Below are 17976 nucleotides of genomic sequence, written 5' to 3' on the forward strand. Positions count from 1 at the left end.
CTATTCACCCTCCTAGCCAGATCGTTATCAACTCTTTTGTCTATCCAGCTGCTCTTCTCTCTCTTTGGGTTCTATCCTATCGTTTTACTCCCTACCCCATCCCCCTCCCTATTTTCTGCATATCAACCGACGTTTTCCCAGCTAGCATCAGTCCTGAGGAAGGGTCACTGGACCCGAAACGTAAAATCTAAATTTTCTTCACAGGTGCTGCCAGACCTGCTGAGCTTTTCCAGCAACTTCTGCTTTTGTTTTGTGTAATGCATCCTGCTAACCTCATGTATTGGGATTCATCCCAAATTGAATCCATAGACCACAAAATTGGAAGTTGAAGTATTAATTTAAGAAAAAGAAAAATACCACTAAAGGTTTCTTGTACATTCAGATAAAATTCACACAAACCAAAAGATTTAGTATTGAAGCAGAGTGGGATAAATTTTATTATTTTGAATGTGTTGCCTACTGATAAACTGAAAAGTGTGGCTGGGCAGCTGAAGATTGAATTGAGATCAAATGTGAAGAGACAAGTAATCATACAACTAGTGGCCAACAATCTGGGTATCGGATAAGGAAAGAGGAAAGTACAGAACTACAAGTGACAGGGTAGCTGTGGCAAAGATTCAATTAAAACACAGGAGACAACAAGTAGACTTTCAAAGAGGAAAAAATGGAGAGAGGGGAAAAGAAAAAAGAAATGGCATTTCAGAGATAAAGAGAGAGTGAAATGGGAAAGAGCAATTCTGGGGTAAAGAAGAGGAATGAAAAAAAGAGAGAGAAAGATAGTAAGAAAAGTAATCTCAAATGGATAATGAAGACAGGCAGGGAAAACAAAGATGAGAGAAAGGATATTCCAATCAAAAAAGTTCAAACAAAGAGCGGAAGATTTGCTCAAATTCAGTTAAATTACTCATGTTGAAAGAAGCACACCAACTCAGGGCCAAGTGGGAAGGAGTTAGCAGTGGGGTATAGACAGATTAAGTGAGTAGGCAAAAATTTAGCAGATGGAATATAATGTGGGCAAATGTGAATTTATGCATGTTGGCAGGAAGAATAGAGGAGCTGAATATTATTTAAATAGAGAAAGATTGCAGAAAGCTGCAGAACAGAGAGATTCGGAAGTCCTCATATATAAAACACAAAAAGCTAACATATATATTCATCGGGTAATAAGGAAGGCAAATGGAATGTTGGTCTTTATTTCAAAGGGAATGAGTATGAAAAAGGGTGGTTTTGTTAAAACTACATAAGCCTGTAGTCAGACCATAGCTGAAAAAATGTGAACAGTTTTGGGCCCCTTGTGTCAGGAAAGATATATTGGCATTGATGGCAGTTCAGAGAAGTTCACTGGGTTGATCGTGGGTATGGAGGGAACGTCTGAAATCGGTTAAAGTTGAATAGTTTGGTTCTGTACTCATTTGAGTTTAAAAGCATGAGAGGCAATGGCATTGAAACATATAAGATTCTTAGGGACTTGATAGGGCAGATGTGGAATGGTTGTTTCCCCGTTTGGGAGATTTTAGGACGAGGGCCTGTTGCACTATGCTATATGATCATGGCTGATGCTTTATCTCTAAGCCCTATTCCTGCTTTCTCCCTATTCCCCTAATATCTAAATATCCAAATATTTATCAGTCCCTTTCTTGAATATATTCAACGACTTGGTCTCCATAGACTTCTGTGATAGAGAATTCCACAGGTTCCCTGACAGCAAGGTGCAGGGCTGGATGAACACAGCAGGCCAAGCAGCATCATAGGAGCAGAGAGCCTGATGTTTCGGGCCTAGACCCTTCATCAGAAAAGGGGGAGGGGAAGGGGGTTTTGAAATAAATAGGGAGAGAGTGGGAGGCGGATAGAAGAGGGATAGAGGAGAGGATAGGTGGAGAAGAAACAAACAGGTCGAAGAGGCGGGGATGGGGCCAGGAAAGGTGAGTGTAGGTAGGGAGTTAGGAAGGGGATAGGTCAGTCCAGGGAGGACGGACAGGTCAAGGGGGCGGGATGAGGTTGGTCGGTAGGAGATGGAGGTGCGGCTTGAGGTGGGAGGAGGGGATAGGTGGGAGGAAGAACAGGTTAGGGAGGCAGGGACGAGCTGGACTGGTTTTGGGATGCGGTGGGGGGAGGGGAGATTTTGAAACTTGTGAAATCCACATTGATACCATTGGGCTGCAGGGTTCCCAAGCGGAATATGAGTTGCTGTTCCTGCAACCTTCGGGTGGCATCGTTGTGGCACTGCAGGAGGCCCAGGATGGACATGTCGTCTGAGGAATGGGAGGGGGAGTTGAAATGGTTCGCGACTGGGAGGTGCAGTTGTTTGTTGCGAACCGAGCGTAGGTGTTCTGCAAAGCGGTCCCCGAGTCTCCGCTTGGTTTCCCCGATGTAGAGGAAGCCACACCGGGTACAGCGGATGCAGTATACCACATTGGCAGATGTGCAGGTGAACATCTGCTTGATGTGGAAAGTCTTCTTGGGGCCTGGGATGGGGATGAGGGAGGAGGTATGGGGGCAGGTGTAGCACTTCCTGCGGTTGCAGGGAAAAGTGCCGGGTGTGGTGGAGCTGGAGGGGAGTGTGGAGCGGACGAGGGAGTCACGGAGAGAGTTGTCCCTCCGGAAAGCAGATAAAGGTGGGGAGGGAAAGATGTCTTTGGTGGTGGGGTCGGATTGCAGATGGCGGAAGTTTCGGAGGATGATGCGTTGGATCCGGAGGTTGGTGGGGTGGTACGTGAGGACGAGGGGGATTCTTTTTTGGTTTTTATTGCGTGGACGGGGTGTGAGGGATGAGGTGCGGGAGATGTGGGAGACACGGTTGAGGGCGTTCTCGACCACCGAGGAGGGGAAGTTACGGTCCTTGAAAAACGAGGACAACTGAGATGTACGGGAGTGGAATGCCTCATCCTGGGAGCAGATGCGGCGGAGGCGAAGGAATTGGGAAATTGGCCTGCTGTGTTCATCCAGCCCTGCACCTTGCTGTCTCGGATTCTCCAGCATCTGCAGTTCCTACTATCTCTGATTCGATTTTAACCCCACTGCGAAGCCTCTTCTAAGGATGCCTAACCTGAAGAAGTTACCCTCCTCCCTCCGGACAAACCTCAAGGGATCTCTCTCCCACTGCAACTCTCTCGTAATCTCTTCGGCCCTGAAACTGCTCGACCACGTCCTGAAGCAAACCAGGTACTACAGCCACATCACCTTCCTTAGCACCTGCCTACGGAACCAGATCATCCCCAATGGACTACAATCCACATTCAAGCCTTCCCAATTTGGCCCCAACCGTGATAATATCTACACTCATGGTGTTGAGATCCTTCAGAAGCGTTTCTCCCTGCGACTCCTGAAACACACACTTGCAGCAATGCGCCGGCATCTCCAGACACTACAATCAAGCCTACCCCAGCTCAGAGCCTCCCTCTCCCAGACCTGCAAAGGACCTCTCCTGTTTTTTATTCTACGTAGGATCCACAACCTGAACTCCCAATTCTACTCAGCTTTATTGGACACTAAAAACCGTAAGTACAGTAAACTTACTGGTGCCTACCACCCAAAACGGGCTTCCTCCACCCCCCAAATCCCCAGCCGTACCCAGAACCTTCCCCACAATGGGTCCGCCGCCATTGGCCATGAGGCCACAATCGGAGAACCCACAGATGACGTCACATCCGCCACCGCCGGGTTCCCCACTTCCGGGACAGCAAGCACCATCGCTGCCGTTGCCACCGACACTGAAGTCGCGACCACCCTCACCGCTACTGCCGCTGCCTACCCCGCTCCTCCAACCTCCGACGCCGATCCGCCCATCACCGATGCGGACGCAACTCCACCCACCACCGGCGCAACTCCGCCTACCGCCGACATCAGCACAACTCCGCCCACCGCCGACGCCGACGCAGCTCCGCCCACAGCCGACGCCGACACAGCTCCGCCCACAGCCGACGCCGACACAGCTCCGCCCACAGCCGACGCCGACACAGCCAGCAGCTCCAGAGGAGACAGCAGCACCCAGCCCTGCCGAGTCTTCACCATCCCCCCAGACCTACCCCTTACTGAGGACGAACGGTCAGTCCTCAGTAAAGGGCTCACCTTTGTCCCCCTTCACCCACAGATCAACGAATACCGCTCACGCTTGGACATAGAGCAGTTTTTCCGCCGCCTCCGCCTCCACGCTTACTTCTTTAACCGTGAACCCAACCCTCCCTCTACTGACCCCTTCTCCCGCTTCCAACACACCTCCTCCTCCTGGACACCACCCCAAGGCCTCCTACCCTCCCTCGACCTCTTCATCTCCAACTGCCGTCGAGACATCAATCGCCTCAACCTCTCCACCCCTCTCACCCACTCCAACCTCTCCCCCGCAGAACGTGCAGCCCTCCGCTCCCTCCGCTCCAATCCCAACCTCACCATAAAACCTGCGGACAAGGGAGGTGCAGTTGTAGTATGGCGCACTGACCTCTACATCGCCGAGGCCGGACGCCAACTCTCCGACACCTCCTCCTACCGCCCCCTTGATCAAGACCCCACCCCTGAGCACCAAACCATCATCTCCCAAACCATCCACAACCTCATCACCTCAGGTGACCTCCCACCCACGGCCTCCAACCTCATCGTTCCCCAACCTCGCACTGCCTGCTTCTATCTCCTTCCCAAAATCCACAAACCTGAATGCCCTGGTCGACCCATTGTCTCCGCCTGCTCCTGCCCCACCGAACTGATCTCCAACTATCTCGACTCCATTTTCTCCCCCTTGGTCCAGGAACTCCCTACCTATGTCCGTGACACCACCCACGCCCTCCACCTCCTCCAGAACTTCCAATTCCCCGGTTCCCAACACCTCATCTTTACCATGGACGTCCAGTCCCTCTACACCTGCATTCCCCATGCAGATGGCCTTAAGGCCCTCCGCTTCTTCCTGTCCCGCAGGCCCGACCAGTCCCCCTCCACTGACACCCTCATCCGCTTAGCCGAACTCGTCCTCACACTCAACAACTTCTCTTTCAATTCCTCCCACTTCCTACAGACAAAGGGGGTAGCCATGGGTACCCGCATGGGCCCAAGCTACGCCTGCCTCTTTGTAGGTTACGTGGAACAATCCCTCTTCCGTACCTACACCGGCCCTAAACCCCACCTCTTCCTCCGTTACATTGATGACTGTATCGGCGCCGCCTCGTGCTCCCACGAGGAGCTCGAACAGTTCATACACTTCACTAACACCTTCCACCCCAACCTTAAGTTTACCTGGACCATCTCTAACACCTCTCTCCCCTTCCTGGACCTCTCTGTCTCCATATCGGGCAACCACCTAGAAACCGATATTCATTTCAAGCCCACCGACTCCCACAGCTACCTAGAATACTCCTCCTCCCACCCACCTTCCTGCAAAAATGCTATCCCCTATTCCCAATTCCTTCGCCTCCGCCGCATCTGCTCCCAGGATGAGGCATTCCACTCCCGTACATCTCAGTTGTCCTCGTTTTTCAAGGACCGTAACTTCCCCTCCTCGGTGGTCGAGAACGCCCTCAACCGTGTCTCCCACATCTCCCGCACCTCATCCCTCACACCCCGTCCACGCAATAAAAACCAAAAAAGAATCCCCCTCGTCCTCACGTACCACCCCACCAACCTCCGGATCCAACGCATCATCCTCCGACACTTCCGCCATCTGCAATCCGACCCCACCACCAAAGACATCTTTCCCTCCCCACCTTTATCTGCTTTCCGGAGGGACAACTCTCTCCGTGACTCCCTCGTCCGCTCCACACTCCCCTCCAGCTCCACCACACCCGGCACTTTTCCCTGCAACAGCAGGAAGTGCTACACCTGCCCCCATACCTCCTCCCTCACCCCCATCCCAGGCCCCAAGAAGACTTTCCACATCAAGCAGATGTTCACCTGCACATCTGCCAATGTGGTATACTGCATCCGCTGTACCCGGTGTGGCTTCCTCTACATCGGGGAAACCAAGCGGAGACTCGGGGACCGCTTTGCAGAACACCTACGCTCGGTTCGCAACAAACAACTGCACCTCCCAGTCGCGAACCATTTCAACTCCCCCTCCCATTCCTCAGACGACATGTCCATCCTGGGCCTCCTGCAGTGCCACAACGATGCCACCCGAAGGTTGCAGGAACAGCAACTCATATTCCGCTTGGGAACCCTGCAGCCCAATGGTATCAATGTGGATTTCACAAGTTTCAAAATCTCCCCTCCCCCCACCGCATCCCAAAACCAGTCCAACTCGTCCCTGCCTCCCTAACCTGTTCTTCCTCCCACCTATCCCCTCCTCCCACCTCAAGCCGCACCTCCATCTCCTACCGACCAACCTCATCCCGCCCCCTTGACCTGTCCGTCCTCCCTGGACTGACCTATCCCCTTCCTAACTCCCTACCTACACTCACCTTTCCTGGCCCCATCCCCGCCTCTTCGACCTGTTTGTTTCTTCTCCACCTATCCTCTCCTCTATCCCTCTTCTATCCGCCTCCCACTCTCTCCCTATTTATTTCAAAATCCCCTTCCCCTCCCCCTTTTCTGATGAAGGGTCTCGGCCCGAAACGTCAGCTCCTATGATGCTGCTTGGCCTGCTGTGTTCATCCAGCCCTGCACCTTGCTGTCTCGGATTCTCCAGCATCTGCAGTTCCTACTATCTCCACAGGTTCCCTATCCTTTTGAGTAAGGATGTGTTTCCTCACCTCAGTCCTAAACGGTCTACCCCACATCCTGAGACTGTGCCCTCTGGTTCCAGACTTTCCAACCAGGAAAAACATCCTCCCTCCATCTAGTCTGTCCAGCCTTGTTAGAATTTTAGATGTTTGAATCAGACAGCTTTTTATCCATCGAAATTCTAGTGCATATAGGCCCACTTGAACCCACCTCCCCTCATAGGATTGTTCAGCCTAGTGAACCTCTGGTGCACTCCCGTTATGGCCAGTATATCGCTTCTTATGTACGGAAACCAAAACTGCTCACAATACTCCACTGTGGTCTTACCATCACACTTATAATTGCAGTAAGACATCTCTACTTCTGAACGCAAATCCTCTTACAATAAAGGCCAATATACCTCTGCCTTTTTAGTTGCTTGCTGCACCTTCCTGTCTACTTGACTGCTCTACTAGGATACCCAGACCCCTTTGTGCATCTACACTTACCAATATATCACCATTAAATAAGACTCTTTCTTTCTATTTCTCAGACAAATATATGTAACTTCATATGTAACCATCTTGTGCTGCATCTGCCTTGGATTTGCCCACTCATTCAACTTGTCTAAATCACCCTGAAGCTCCCTTGTATCCTCTTCACAACTCACAATACTGAGCAGGATTGTATCATCAGAAAACTTGAAAATTTTGCATTTGGTTCCCTCATCCAGGTCATTTATATATGTTGTGAATAGCTGGTGCCCAAATACTAAATCTTGCGTTAACCGACTAGTCAGTGCCTGCCACCTGGAAAAAGACATTTATTTCCACTCCCTCTTTCCTGTGTAGTAACCAATTCTCAATCTATGCCAATATATTTACGCCAATCCCATGTGCTTAAATTTGCCCAGTAACCTCCTTAGGGTGGGACGTTATCAAAAGCCTTTTGAAAATCAAAATATACCACATCCGCTGATTCTTCCTCATCTATACTGTGTCCTTAAAACTCTCCAATAAATTTGTTAAGCAAAATTTGCCTTTCACAAACCTGCACTGGCTTTGTCCAGTCCCCTTAATGCTTTCCAGGTGTTCTGTTATCACACCTGATTATAAAAGATTCTAGCATTTTCCCCACCATTGATGTTAGGATTGGCCAAATGGTCTGTTTGTATTTCAATGTCTTACGATTTGCAATCAGAGGAACATCCACAGAGAGGTCACATGGCCCAGTTTCTGAGTGTAACAAGACTATTGCATTTTTGGAACTTAGCCAGAGAGAATTTGACCCACCTGAGTAGCAACAGCACATTGCTTGCTCTCTGTCTGTCTTTGCAACCCTTCTCAGCAAAGTGTGTGAGCTGAAAAATCACCAGTGGTAATCATTACTGCATGTAGAGGATCAATGGAGAGGACTGGTTGGAATCTACCCCATTGTCTGACGCAAAGGGCCAACTACACCTCCTTGAGGAAGACACCTTGAGCTAGTGGCTTGTATTTGTTCAGAATAATTTCAAAATTCGAGCACCACTGGGGACAACCTGTAACTTATCCATTTTTCAGGAGTTTAACTAATATTTGGCCAAGCACTTTGAAGTTGGCACACACTGCAGTTTTCTTTTTGGTTTTGTTTATTTGCTTAGATTTGTTTATGTATGTATTAGTCTTTTAGGAGGGTAGCTAGATACTTGCATTGTTCAAACTAAATTGAATTGAATCATTTATTGTCACGTATTCAACGTAAATTGTAGAGAAAAGTGTGTACTGTCGCCATGCATAGGCATTGTTCACATTTACTCAAAATAAAAAAAAGGTGATTGAAAGAGAGTCCAACTTTTTCTTCTCTGCTGCTACAGTCCCGCTCTGGGCTACATCAGCCCACGCCATACTGCCACCAGAGTCCTGCTCTGGGCTACACCAGCCCACACCATACAATTGCCAGGGGTCCACTCTACACGAAAATGAGAGTCCTACTCCAGGCTTCTCAGGCTGGCCGGTTCTGTAGCCGCGCTGCCTCTGAAGACACCGCTGTTGCTCTGGAACCAATTGAAGCCGCCTTCCTAGCGAAGAGCTCTCTATCAGGCAAGTTTGAGTGAAAACTAAACAAAACTGAGAAAAGAAGAAGGGGGAGAAAGGAAAAAGAAAAAGTGGATGAAGAGGACAAGCCTGGGCACAGTAGCCGAGATGCTGCCTACTCTGTTGCCGCCATCTTGAGAACCTCGTGTTGTTCACCGGCAATAATCTTCACATCATTGAGTAAGTTTGTTTTGGTAATAACCGGTTTTTTTGTTGTTGGCTAAAGAATCTGTTCTTAGTACTGAACCTGACACAGTTTGAGTTTACACCATTTCTGAATTCCCCATTATCCTGGGATTACTAATAACCAGAAACTGAACTGAACTGGACTAACCATATAAATATTGTGGCTACACAACAGAGGCTAGGTATGCTGCAGCAAGTAGCTCATCTCCTGACTCCCCGCAGTATGTCCATCATCTACGTGGCACATATTCTTGAGTAGATTTGTAGCTCGGGTTGTGGGTGCTGTGGTTGGTGCACTTGCCAAGCTGGTTCATTAGTTCGCAGACGTTTCATTACCCTGCTGGGTAACATCATCAGTGCAGCCTCCAATGAAGCGTTATTGTATTTTCCCGCTTTCTGTTTAAACTCTGGGGTCCATTGAAGTTGATTACCTCATTTCTGGTTTTTCTTTACAGTGGTGTGTATATAGGGTCTAATTCCACGTGTTTATTGATGGCCTTCTTGGTGGAGAACCAGGCCTCTAGAAATTTCTGTGCTTGTCTCTGTTTGGCTTGTCTTAGGATTGTGACGTTGTCCCATTTGAACTGTTGGTTCTCCTTGTCTGTATGTATGGAGACGAGCCAGGCACAAGTCAGGATTATGATGAAATTCTTCCCACTTGCCTAGAATGTGGGCAGCTCCAACAACAAACAAGAAGTTCGATACCATCCAGAGCAAAACAGCCTGATTGATTAAAAGCATACACACAAACATTCACTCTCTCCACCATTGATGTTCAATAAGTATTAGCAGTGTGTACCATCTACAGGATGCATTGCAGAAACTCACCAAAGATCCTTACACAGCACCTTCCAAACCCAGGACCACTACCATATAGAACGACAAGGAGAGCAGATACATGGATACACCACCAAATGCAACGCCCTCACCAAGCCAGTTGCCACCTTGACTTGGAAATATATCATCATACCTTCAGTGTTCCTGGGACCAAATCCTCGAACTCCACAGTCCCACCAGCAGCCCCTTCCCCCCCCCCCACCGCCACCAGCTGCAACCGCAATAGCACCCATTCAGCAAATGAAACAAGAACTGACCATATCACCAACCTAGTGAAATTGGCATGGAACTAGGAAGGGAAACTGCGCTCCTTTCACCTCAGTCTTAACAATACAGTGAACTTAAAATAAATCCAGAAATAATAGTTGTAATGTTAACATTTTAAGTATTATACGTAGACCACAAAAGCGGAAAATATATAATTGCAGTTAGTATCTTTATTTGATTGCTACTTATTGTATTATCAATTCAGATTTCATTGTTATGAGACAATGGAGAGATGCCTGAAGTGTAAAATATTGTTTTGTTTTTAAATTGGCTGCTGTGAAACTAGTAAATCCCCAAAAGAAGATTTTAGAAAGTTATATTTGTGTCTCTAAGACGTTGTAAAACTACAGCAATTGTAGGTCTACGTTTATTTGGATATGATTTCCTTTGAACCATAGGAAAAGGAGGAAAATGTTACAGTCATGCTATTTTTCCAATTGATATGATTTCAAATGAAATGTATGTTTATTTGAAATTAAAATTTATTAATATTAATTGTTGATGTTATGTTCTTCAGTGCTGAAGATGGGGAAATCCATCCAGAAATCTGCAGGCTTTACATTCAGCTTCAATGCTGTCTAGAGATGTACACAACAGAAATGCTGAAATCAGTCTGTCTACTAGGATCCCTGCAGCTTCATCGGAAAGGTATTATCACTTTGTGTTTTGTTAAAGCCTAATTGTCATTTAGATCAATAAAATTGCAAGAGTAAATGTCCCTGCTATATGGTGTAGCCATTCAAATTATTGTGAATCTCTAAAGTGTTTGAATTATGTAATTATCTGCATATAAAGTCCCTACCTCATCTATAATGATGGGAAAGGCAGGAAAGTAGGATCGTGGAGGGAACAGAGTAAGAGTTGAGAAAATGAAAATTGAGAAAGCACCATTGCAAATGAGAAGGGATGTCAAATGTAAGATGAAGTGCCTCCGAACATTGGTTTTAAGAACAGTGGATAAGTGAGAGCTTAGGAGCAGTTGTCAGCAATGAAATGTTATCAACAATGAGAAGGTAAAAGGTTATTTCGCAGAATCCAAAGTTATGATGTGCGATGTTCCACAAAGGACCATTTCAGGGATTGTTACATTTGCACTATTTGCAGTAATTAAGAAAGCAGAGAACACCAAATCCATTTTCTTCAGAGCTGAGAATTCTTCAAGGCTACCAAAAGTGAAGAAAAGCAAAATATGTATTTTGTTCACCATGTTTGGTAAAAAGAGAATGCATATTTAAGATGTTCACAAAAATATTTCTCTTCCTGAATTAAAAGATATGCTTGTTTAGTTTGAGTATGCTGCCCTTCAGAATGTATTTGTCCTGTATGTCCCAGAATTATTCTTTCAAAGGTGTCATATTTGTCTTCTATGAATGATTCATAAACAGCTTCTTGCAATGCCTTTTGTTTCAATTCTTCCCTTACTTTTGAATTTTTACTTTTTAAACTTATCCTGTTAAGCATAATTATGTTCCTGATCGCACTAAACTTAATGGTTCTACAGTTACTATCGCTTGGGGCATCACAACTTCTATTTTTTGTACATTAACTGGGTCATTTCTGAATACCAACTCAAGGTGATTACAATCTCTTGTGGCTTTCCTGACGCACTGAGTTGTGAAGTAGTTGCACATTAAATTTACCAACTTGAACTTAAAGTCACTTGAGTTTTAGTAATTTATATTGGGTTAATTGAAGTCTCCCTTTAAAATAACTTTTCTGTTATCACATATGCTTCTTGTGTCTTCAAATAGCAAACTGTCCTCTTTCTTGTGTTGTACTCCTAGTCTGCAGCAGTATCTCTGTAGTCTTCTAGGATCTTTAGCTTCACTGGATCAACTCATGTGGTCATCTGAGGCCTGCACACTCATTGTAAATACAGAAGTGTTGTATCCCTAGCATTCAACACACTATCCGCAACCTCGCTCCTATTAGAACCTACTAAACAGCCATCAGTACTTCAATATTGCAGATAAGAGACATTAAAGTTGAAGCTTTCTGTCTTGAATTCATCAAAAGGGACTGTAGGTAACGAAACTTCAAAAGAGCACAGCAATTCATACAGCATGAGAAGACAGTGTTAATTGTCAATCTTGATGAGCTGCTTCTATTTCTAAAAACAGAAACCAAAAGAACTGCAGATGCTGTAAATCAGGAACAAAAACAAAGTTGCTGGTAAAGCTTAGCAGGTCTGGCAACATCTGTGAAGGAGAAAACAGAGTTAACGTTTCGGGTTCGGTGACCCTTCCTCATTTTTTCTAACTTGCTTTACTCTCCTAAGCCCTTAAATGTGTCCCAAAACTACCCATCCTCCCCAGAACTCAATGTTAGAATCACTCCAATCAGATTTTCACTTCTGTCTCAGTACAGGAAAAAAGCTCTTATCACAATTACGAATTGCACCCTACTTGGTGCATTCTCAAATGTTACTGACTGAAACATTGACTTTGCTTTCTCTCCACAGATGCTGTCAGACCAGCTGAATTTGTCTTTTTGTTTTAAATGATTCCTCCTTGTCTTTATTAGCCTGTCTACATCCTCTCAAATGGTTGACTGCACCATCCTTCTCCGGCACCTCTCCACAGTCACCCAGTTAGGTGAGACTGCAACTCACCTGAATTCATTTTTATGTAATCGAAAAGACAGCATCATGTGCATTGGTTTCTCCTCCAGCTCTTGAATTGTTACCTCTGGTGTCCCTAAGGATCTACCTATGGCTCCCTCATTTCGCACTGACATGCTGCCTCTTGACAATATTGTCTCAATACATAGCATTAATTTCTACTGCAGACTGGCTTACCAGATCTACCTTACCCCAATCCCTCTCTTGACCATCCAACTGTTGTTAAATTGTGAGTCTGCTTATCTGGCATCAGGTACTAGATAAATCTCCTATTTTTAAATATTGACAAGACTGAAACTATAGTTTCGAATTTTCTCCTCCCAGATGTGATGGGACGGGAAATGTGGCATGGGATATAACAAGAAAGGTGAGAAAATAGAGAGAATTAAAAAATCAGACATTGCAAAAATGTTTGCAATTTTACCCGCAAGTTTGAAATAGAGACTTCTGAATCTCGCCTTAATGGTGATTACTTTTTTTTTTTGCATTTTCATGACATTAATAGCCTATCTCATCTTATTTGTCTTCCACTTCCAATACTCCTCTCCTTCCCTGAGAAACGAGTCAGCACAAATTTCTGGTGTGTAAGTCAGAGCTGGCAGCTGCAGCTTGCCAATTGCTTGTCCCAAACATCATACAACTGTTTCTTCAGTGCATTGTCCCTGCATGCTGGATGGATGCCTTTCAATGTCGATCGGCAGTAGCAAACCACCATCCTCACCACATCATCATACCTGATCTCAAACCAACTCATACATCATTTCAGCCCTTCAACATTGTACTTTGGAGGTCAGGAACACTTATAATGACATATTTCTGCTGGGGTGCTTTGCATGCAGTGACACAAGATGAATCTTCTGGCTTTTGACTTGTTTTCCTCGCAGTCACTTGCTCTATACTTACTTGGAAGCTGCCAGGCTCTCTTGCCTTGCTTTTTTGCAGCCGGGGTCTGCAATGCTCCATTATGGGGGGACGACAGTCAGTCAGAAGGAACAAAACAATACGATTCCATTCCAAGGGTTCGGCCACGGTCATTCAGGAACCTGGTCGCACTAGACTGCGGGGATCCGTGTTCTTGCTGCCTGGGTATTGGGCCTCAATCAGTACTGCACATCAAGCACAACGAGAGCAGGTCAGTTGAAGTGCCATGGAGACACCAGTTTGTATCGTATGCCAATGTTTCCCACAAACAGGCGAAGAGGATGATTGAGCATGTAGGAAGGGATGGAAGAGAAGTTAGTGGTGTTGAAGAAACAGGAGAGTTAGTGCGTGTCTCCAGTGAATGATTGTGAAGGACGTGCAGCTGTGGTAAGGATTCATAGTCTGGGAGGTTGATGCAGGTGAGAGATGTTGAATGTTGATGCATGCAATAATGAGATTTTTAGTCAATAACTCTGTGCCTGATGGTGTAGTTGCCAGCAGTGATCAGCAGGAAAAGGGACTGCCCTCCTTTCCATCACCTTGACTACCAGCATCTCCAGGTCCCTCTCTTTGAAGTGAAATGTGGATTTTTCTTTCTGGACCATGCCCTCATTGATAATGGTCAAGCAGCACAGTGTAATGGACAGTTCCTAACTTGCAGAGTTTGAAGTGACGTGCAACTAGGCTATAACTATGATGCCGCCCGGATGAACACCACAAGATCCCAGAAGTGGTGAACACCTTCTACGTCCCCTGCCTTGCAGTTCCTCAAGAAGGGTGTCAAAGAGCCCAATGGCATGATTAATTAAGTAATAACAGAAAATTGCATGAGAAAGGTTACTGCAAACAATGAATACAAGCAAGAATCTTACATGGCAAAACACATTATCTGAAAATGGGAAAATTCTGTCTGTTATCTCATTTGCTCCTGAAATTCTCATCCATGTTTTTGTTACCTATAGACTGGGCTATTTCAAAGCTCTCCTGGCTGGCCTTATACATTCTACCATCTGTAAAATTCAATTCACTATGATCAAGGTTGGACGGGTGATTAATTCTTTTCTTTGTTCCATTCCTTCACTGGTCATGACAAAGTTTGAATTTAAGAATGGCAGTGATATTGCCAGTTGACTAGGTATCAAACTGTATTTAGGTCAATATTAGAAATAAGGCAGACAGACTTTTTCAAATTAACAAAAAGAATGAGTTTATTACAAACAAAATTTACTTGAGCAGGGATGCAAGATTATTTAAAATGTTTTAGATTGTGTAAATATACATCCACTGTTCTTGAAAACGCGCACACATCCCTAAGTTTGAGGAAAAATGATAAAACTCTTCATATTGTTACCTTAAAAACATTTTGGTTAAGCGATAGTAAAGTCAGGAGAAAAGGATTATACATGGATTGGTGTCAACATGGTGAAGCTGCAAAGCAGGACTACTTGCATACCAAAAAACATAAACAGCAAGTGACAGACACAGCCGATCAATCCCATAGTCAACAGATCAAATCTGAGTTCTGCAATCATGCAATACCCAGTTGTGAATGGTGGTGGACAATTAAACAACTCACGGGAGGAGGAGGCTGAACAAATATCTCCATCCTCAATGATGTGGGAGCCCAGTAGATTAGTACAAAGGATAAGGCTGGAGCATTCACAATAATCCTCAGCAGAAGTGCCAAATAGATGATTCATCTTTGCCTTCTCTGGAGGTCCCCAGCATCACAGATGCCAGTCTTCAGCCAATTCAATTCACTTCATGCGATATCAAGAAATGTTGAAGGCACTGGATACTGCAAAGGCTACTGAAAACATTCCGTCAGTGGTATTGAAGACCTGTGCTCCAGAACTTGCGCATCCCTAGCCAAGTTGTTTTAGAACAGCTACAATACTGGCATCTACCTGTCCGTGTAGAATATTGCCTAGATATGTCCTGTGCACACAAAGCAGGAAAAATCAAACACATCCAGTTACCACTCATACCCATATATACCCATATTATCAGTAAAGTGATGGAATGTGTCATCAACAGTGCTGTCAAGCAGCACTTGCTTAGCAATAACCTGCTCATTGATGTTCAAACCATAAGACACAGGAGCAGAAGTAGGTTGTTCCGCTCATCGAATCTGCTCTGCCATTCAATGATCTTGGCTTATTTAATAATCCTCAAATCTACTTTCCTGCCTTTTCCCAAAGCCCTTTTATTCCCTACCTGATTAAAAATCTGCCTATCTCAGCCTTGATGACCCAGCTTTAACAGCATTCTACAATAAAGAATTCCACAGATTCACTACCCTATGAGAGAAGAAATTGCTCATCAGCTCTGTCTTAAATGTGCAACCCCTGATTCTGAGATTATGTCCTCTGGTCCTAAACATTTCCAAAAGGGGAAACACCCTTTCCACATCTACCCTGTCAAGCCCTTTAAGACTCTTGTATGTTTCAAGAGGGTCACTTATCATTCTTCTATATTCCAGAGAGTACAGGTGTCATCTACTCAACATTTTGTCACCTCCTTCCATATCTGGAAATCACAGGCAGCATCATGGAGAAAGAGCAAGCTAATGTTTTGAATCTAGATGACTCTTCATCAGAGCAGACATGAAGTGTGGAGGGGGCAGCATGTATTCAATAGGGGAGGGGAGTGTAGTGCTAGGGAGAAAGGGTGCTGATCATGCACATTAAGTGATCAGAATGTGAGAATGGCAGAACAATGGTGTGTCCAACTGCCAAACTGGAAAAAACAGATGGTCCACTGGAGTGAGGGGAAGGGAGAGAGGACATGGTGACAGAGAGTGCACCAAGTAAAGATAAAAGAAAGGGAAGAAATGGGAGTGAGTTCACAATCTGAAGGTGTTGAACTCAATATTGAATCCAGAAGGTTATAAAGTGCCTGGACTGAAGATGAGATGTTGTTCCTCCAGTTTGTGCTGTGATGCACTGGTGCATTGCAGCATGCCCAGGATAGTCGAGTGAGCATGTAAGCAGGATGCTGTGTTAAAATGACCGGCTATGGGGCAGGTCAGTGTCATGCTTGCACACAGACCGGAGGTGTTCTGCAAAGTGATCACTCAGTCTACGTTTGGTTTCTACAATGTAGAGTAGGCCACATTGGATGCAGCAAGTGTAATGGACTAGTTTGGAGGAGGTACAGATGAAATACTGCTTCACCTGGAAAACCTGCTTAGGCCCTTGGATGGTGATCAAGGAAGAATGAAGGGGCAGGTGTTGCACCTTCTGCAGTTACATGGGAAGGTGCAGTGGGGAAGGGGGTTGGTGTTGGTTGTCATCAAGGAATGGACGAGGGTGCAGACAGGAGGATTGAGAGGAAGATACATTTGGTGGTGGCATTCTGCTGGGGTTGTCTGAAATGGCGGAAGATGATCCTTTGAACGCAGAAGCTGGTGGGGTGAAAATTGAGGACGAGTGGGACCTGACCATGTTATTGTGAGTGATGGGAAGGGGCAAGGGTGGAAGCACGGGTGATACATTGGATGCGGTTGAGGGTCCTGTCAACCACAGTGGGCGGGAAACCATGGTTATGGAAGAAGGAAACCATGTCAGCAGCGCTGTTTTGGAAGGTGGCATCATCCAAATAGATACAATGTAGGCAAAGGAACTGGGAGAATGGGATGGAATCCTGACAGGACCGAAGTGAGAAGAGCAGTAGTGAAGATAGCTATGGGAGTCAGTGGCTTTGTAGTGGATGGCAGTGGACAGTTTAGTCCCTGAAATGGAGACAGAGAGGTCAACAAAAGGAAGAGAAGTGTCAGTGATGGACCATGTGAAAGTTATAGAGTGGAAATTGGAGGGAAAATTAACAAATTTTTCAAAGTCCAGGTGCGAGCATGGGGTGACACTGAAACTGATGTCGATATACGTAAGAAAGAGCTGTTGGAGGGGGCCAGTGTAGGACTGAAACAAGGATTGTTCCACATCCCCCACAAAAAGGCAGGCATAACTGGAACCCATGCGGGTGCCCACAGCCACTTCTTTGACTTGGCAGAAGTGAGATGAATTAAAGGAGAAATTGTTCAGTGAGGGGACAAATTCAGCCAAGCAAAGGAGAGTGGTGGTGGACGGGGTTTTTTCAGGTCTCCGGTCGAGGAAGATGTTGAGAGCTCTCGGACCACCCTGGTGGGGAATGGAGGTATAGAAGGATTGGACATCCATCCTGAAGAGGAGGCACTTAGGGCCATGGAACTGGAAATGGTCAGTATAGTGGAGGGAATCAGAAGAATTTCAGATGTAGATTGTCAGGGTCTGGACAAGTGGAGAGAGGATGGAGTTAAGGTACGAGGAAATAAGCTTGATGGGGAAGGAATAGGCCGATACGATGGGCCTATCGGGACAGTCTGGTTTGTGGATATTGTGAGGGAGGTGGAAGCAGGTTGTCTGGGGTGGGGAAACTATAACATTGGCCACGGTGTTGGGGAAGATCTCC

The 17976-nt window shown here is 45.9% G+C and overlaps 1 protein-coding gene across 3 annotated transcripts in view; it reads left to right on the plus strand.

Annotated features, from left to right (window-relative positions):
• The window catches only part of rgs7bpa (regulator of G protein signaling 7 binding protein a), a 93522-nt gene that overhangs the window by 61996 nt on the left and 13550 nt on the right, over window positions 1-17976 (plus strand). For 2 of the 3 annotated variants that reach the window (XM_048597175.1, XM_048597184.1), the window contains one exon: window positions 10504-10634. In XM_048597175.1, the coding sequence (XP_048453132.1) occupies window positions 10504-10634 (131 nt within the window). Of the gene's footprint in view, window positions 1-8832; window positions 8877-10503; window positions 10635-17976 lie in introns of those variants that run through there. The other variant, XM_048597192.1, reaches the window with a different exon arrangement.

The sequence above is a fragment of the Rhincodon typus genome, chromosome 1 (assembly GCF_021869965.1).
Source record: "Rhincodon typus isolate 14 chromosome 1, sRhiTyp1.1, whole genome shotgun sequence".
In the NCBI taxonomy this organism is placed as follows: Eukaryota; Metazoa; Chordata; class Chondrichthyes; order Orectolobiformes; family Rhincodontidae; genus Rhincodon; species Rhincodon typus.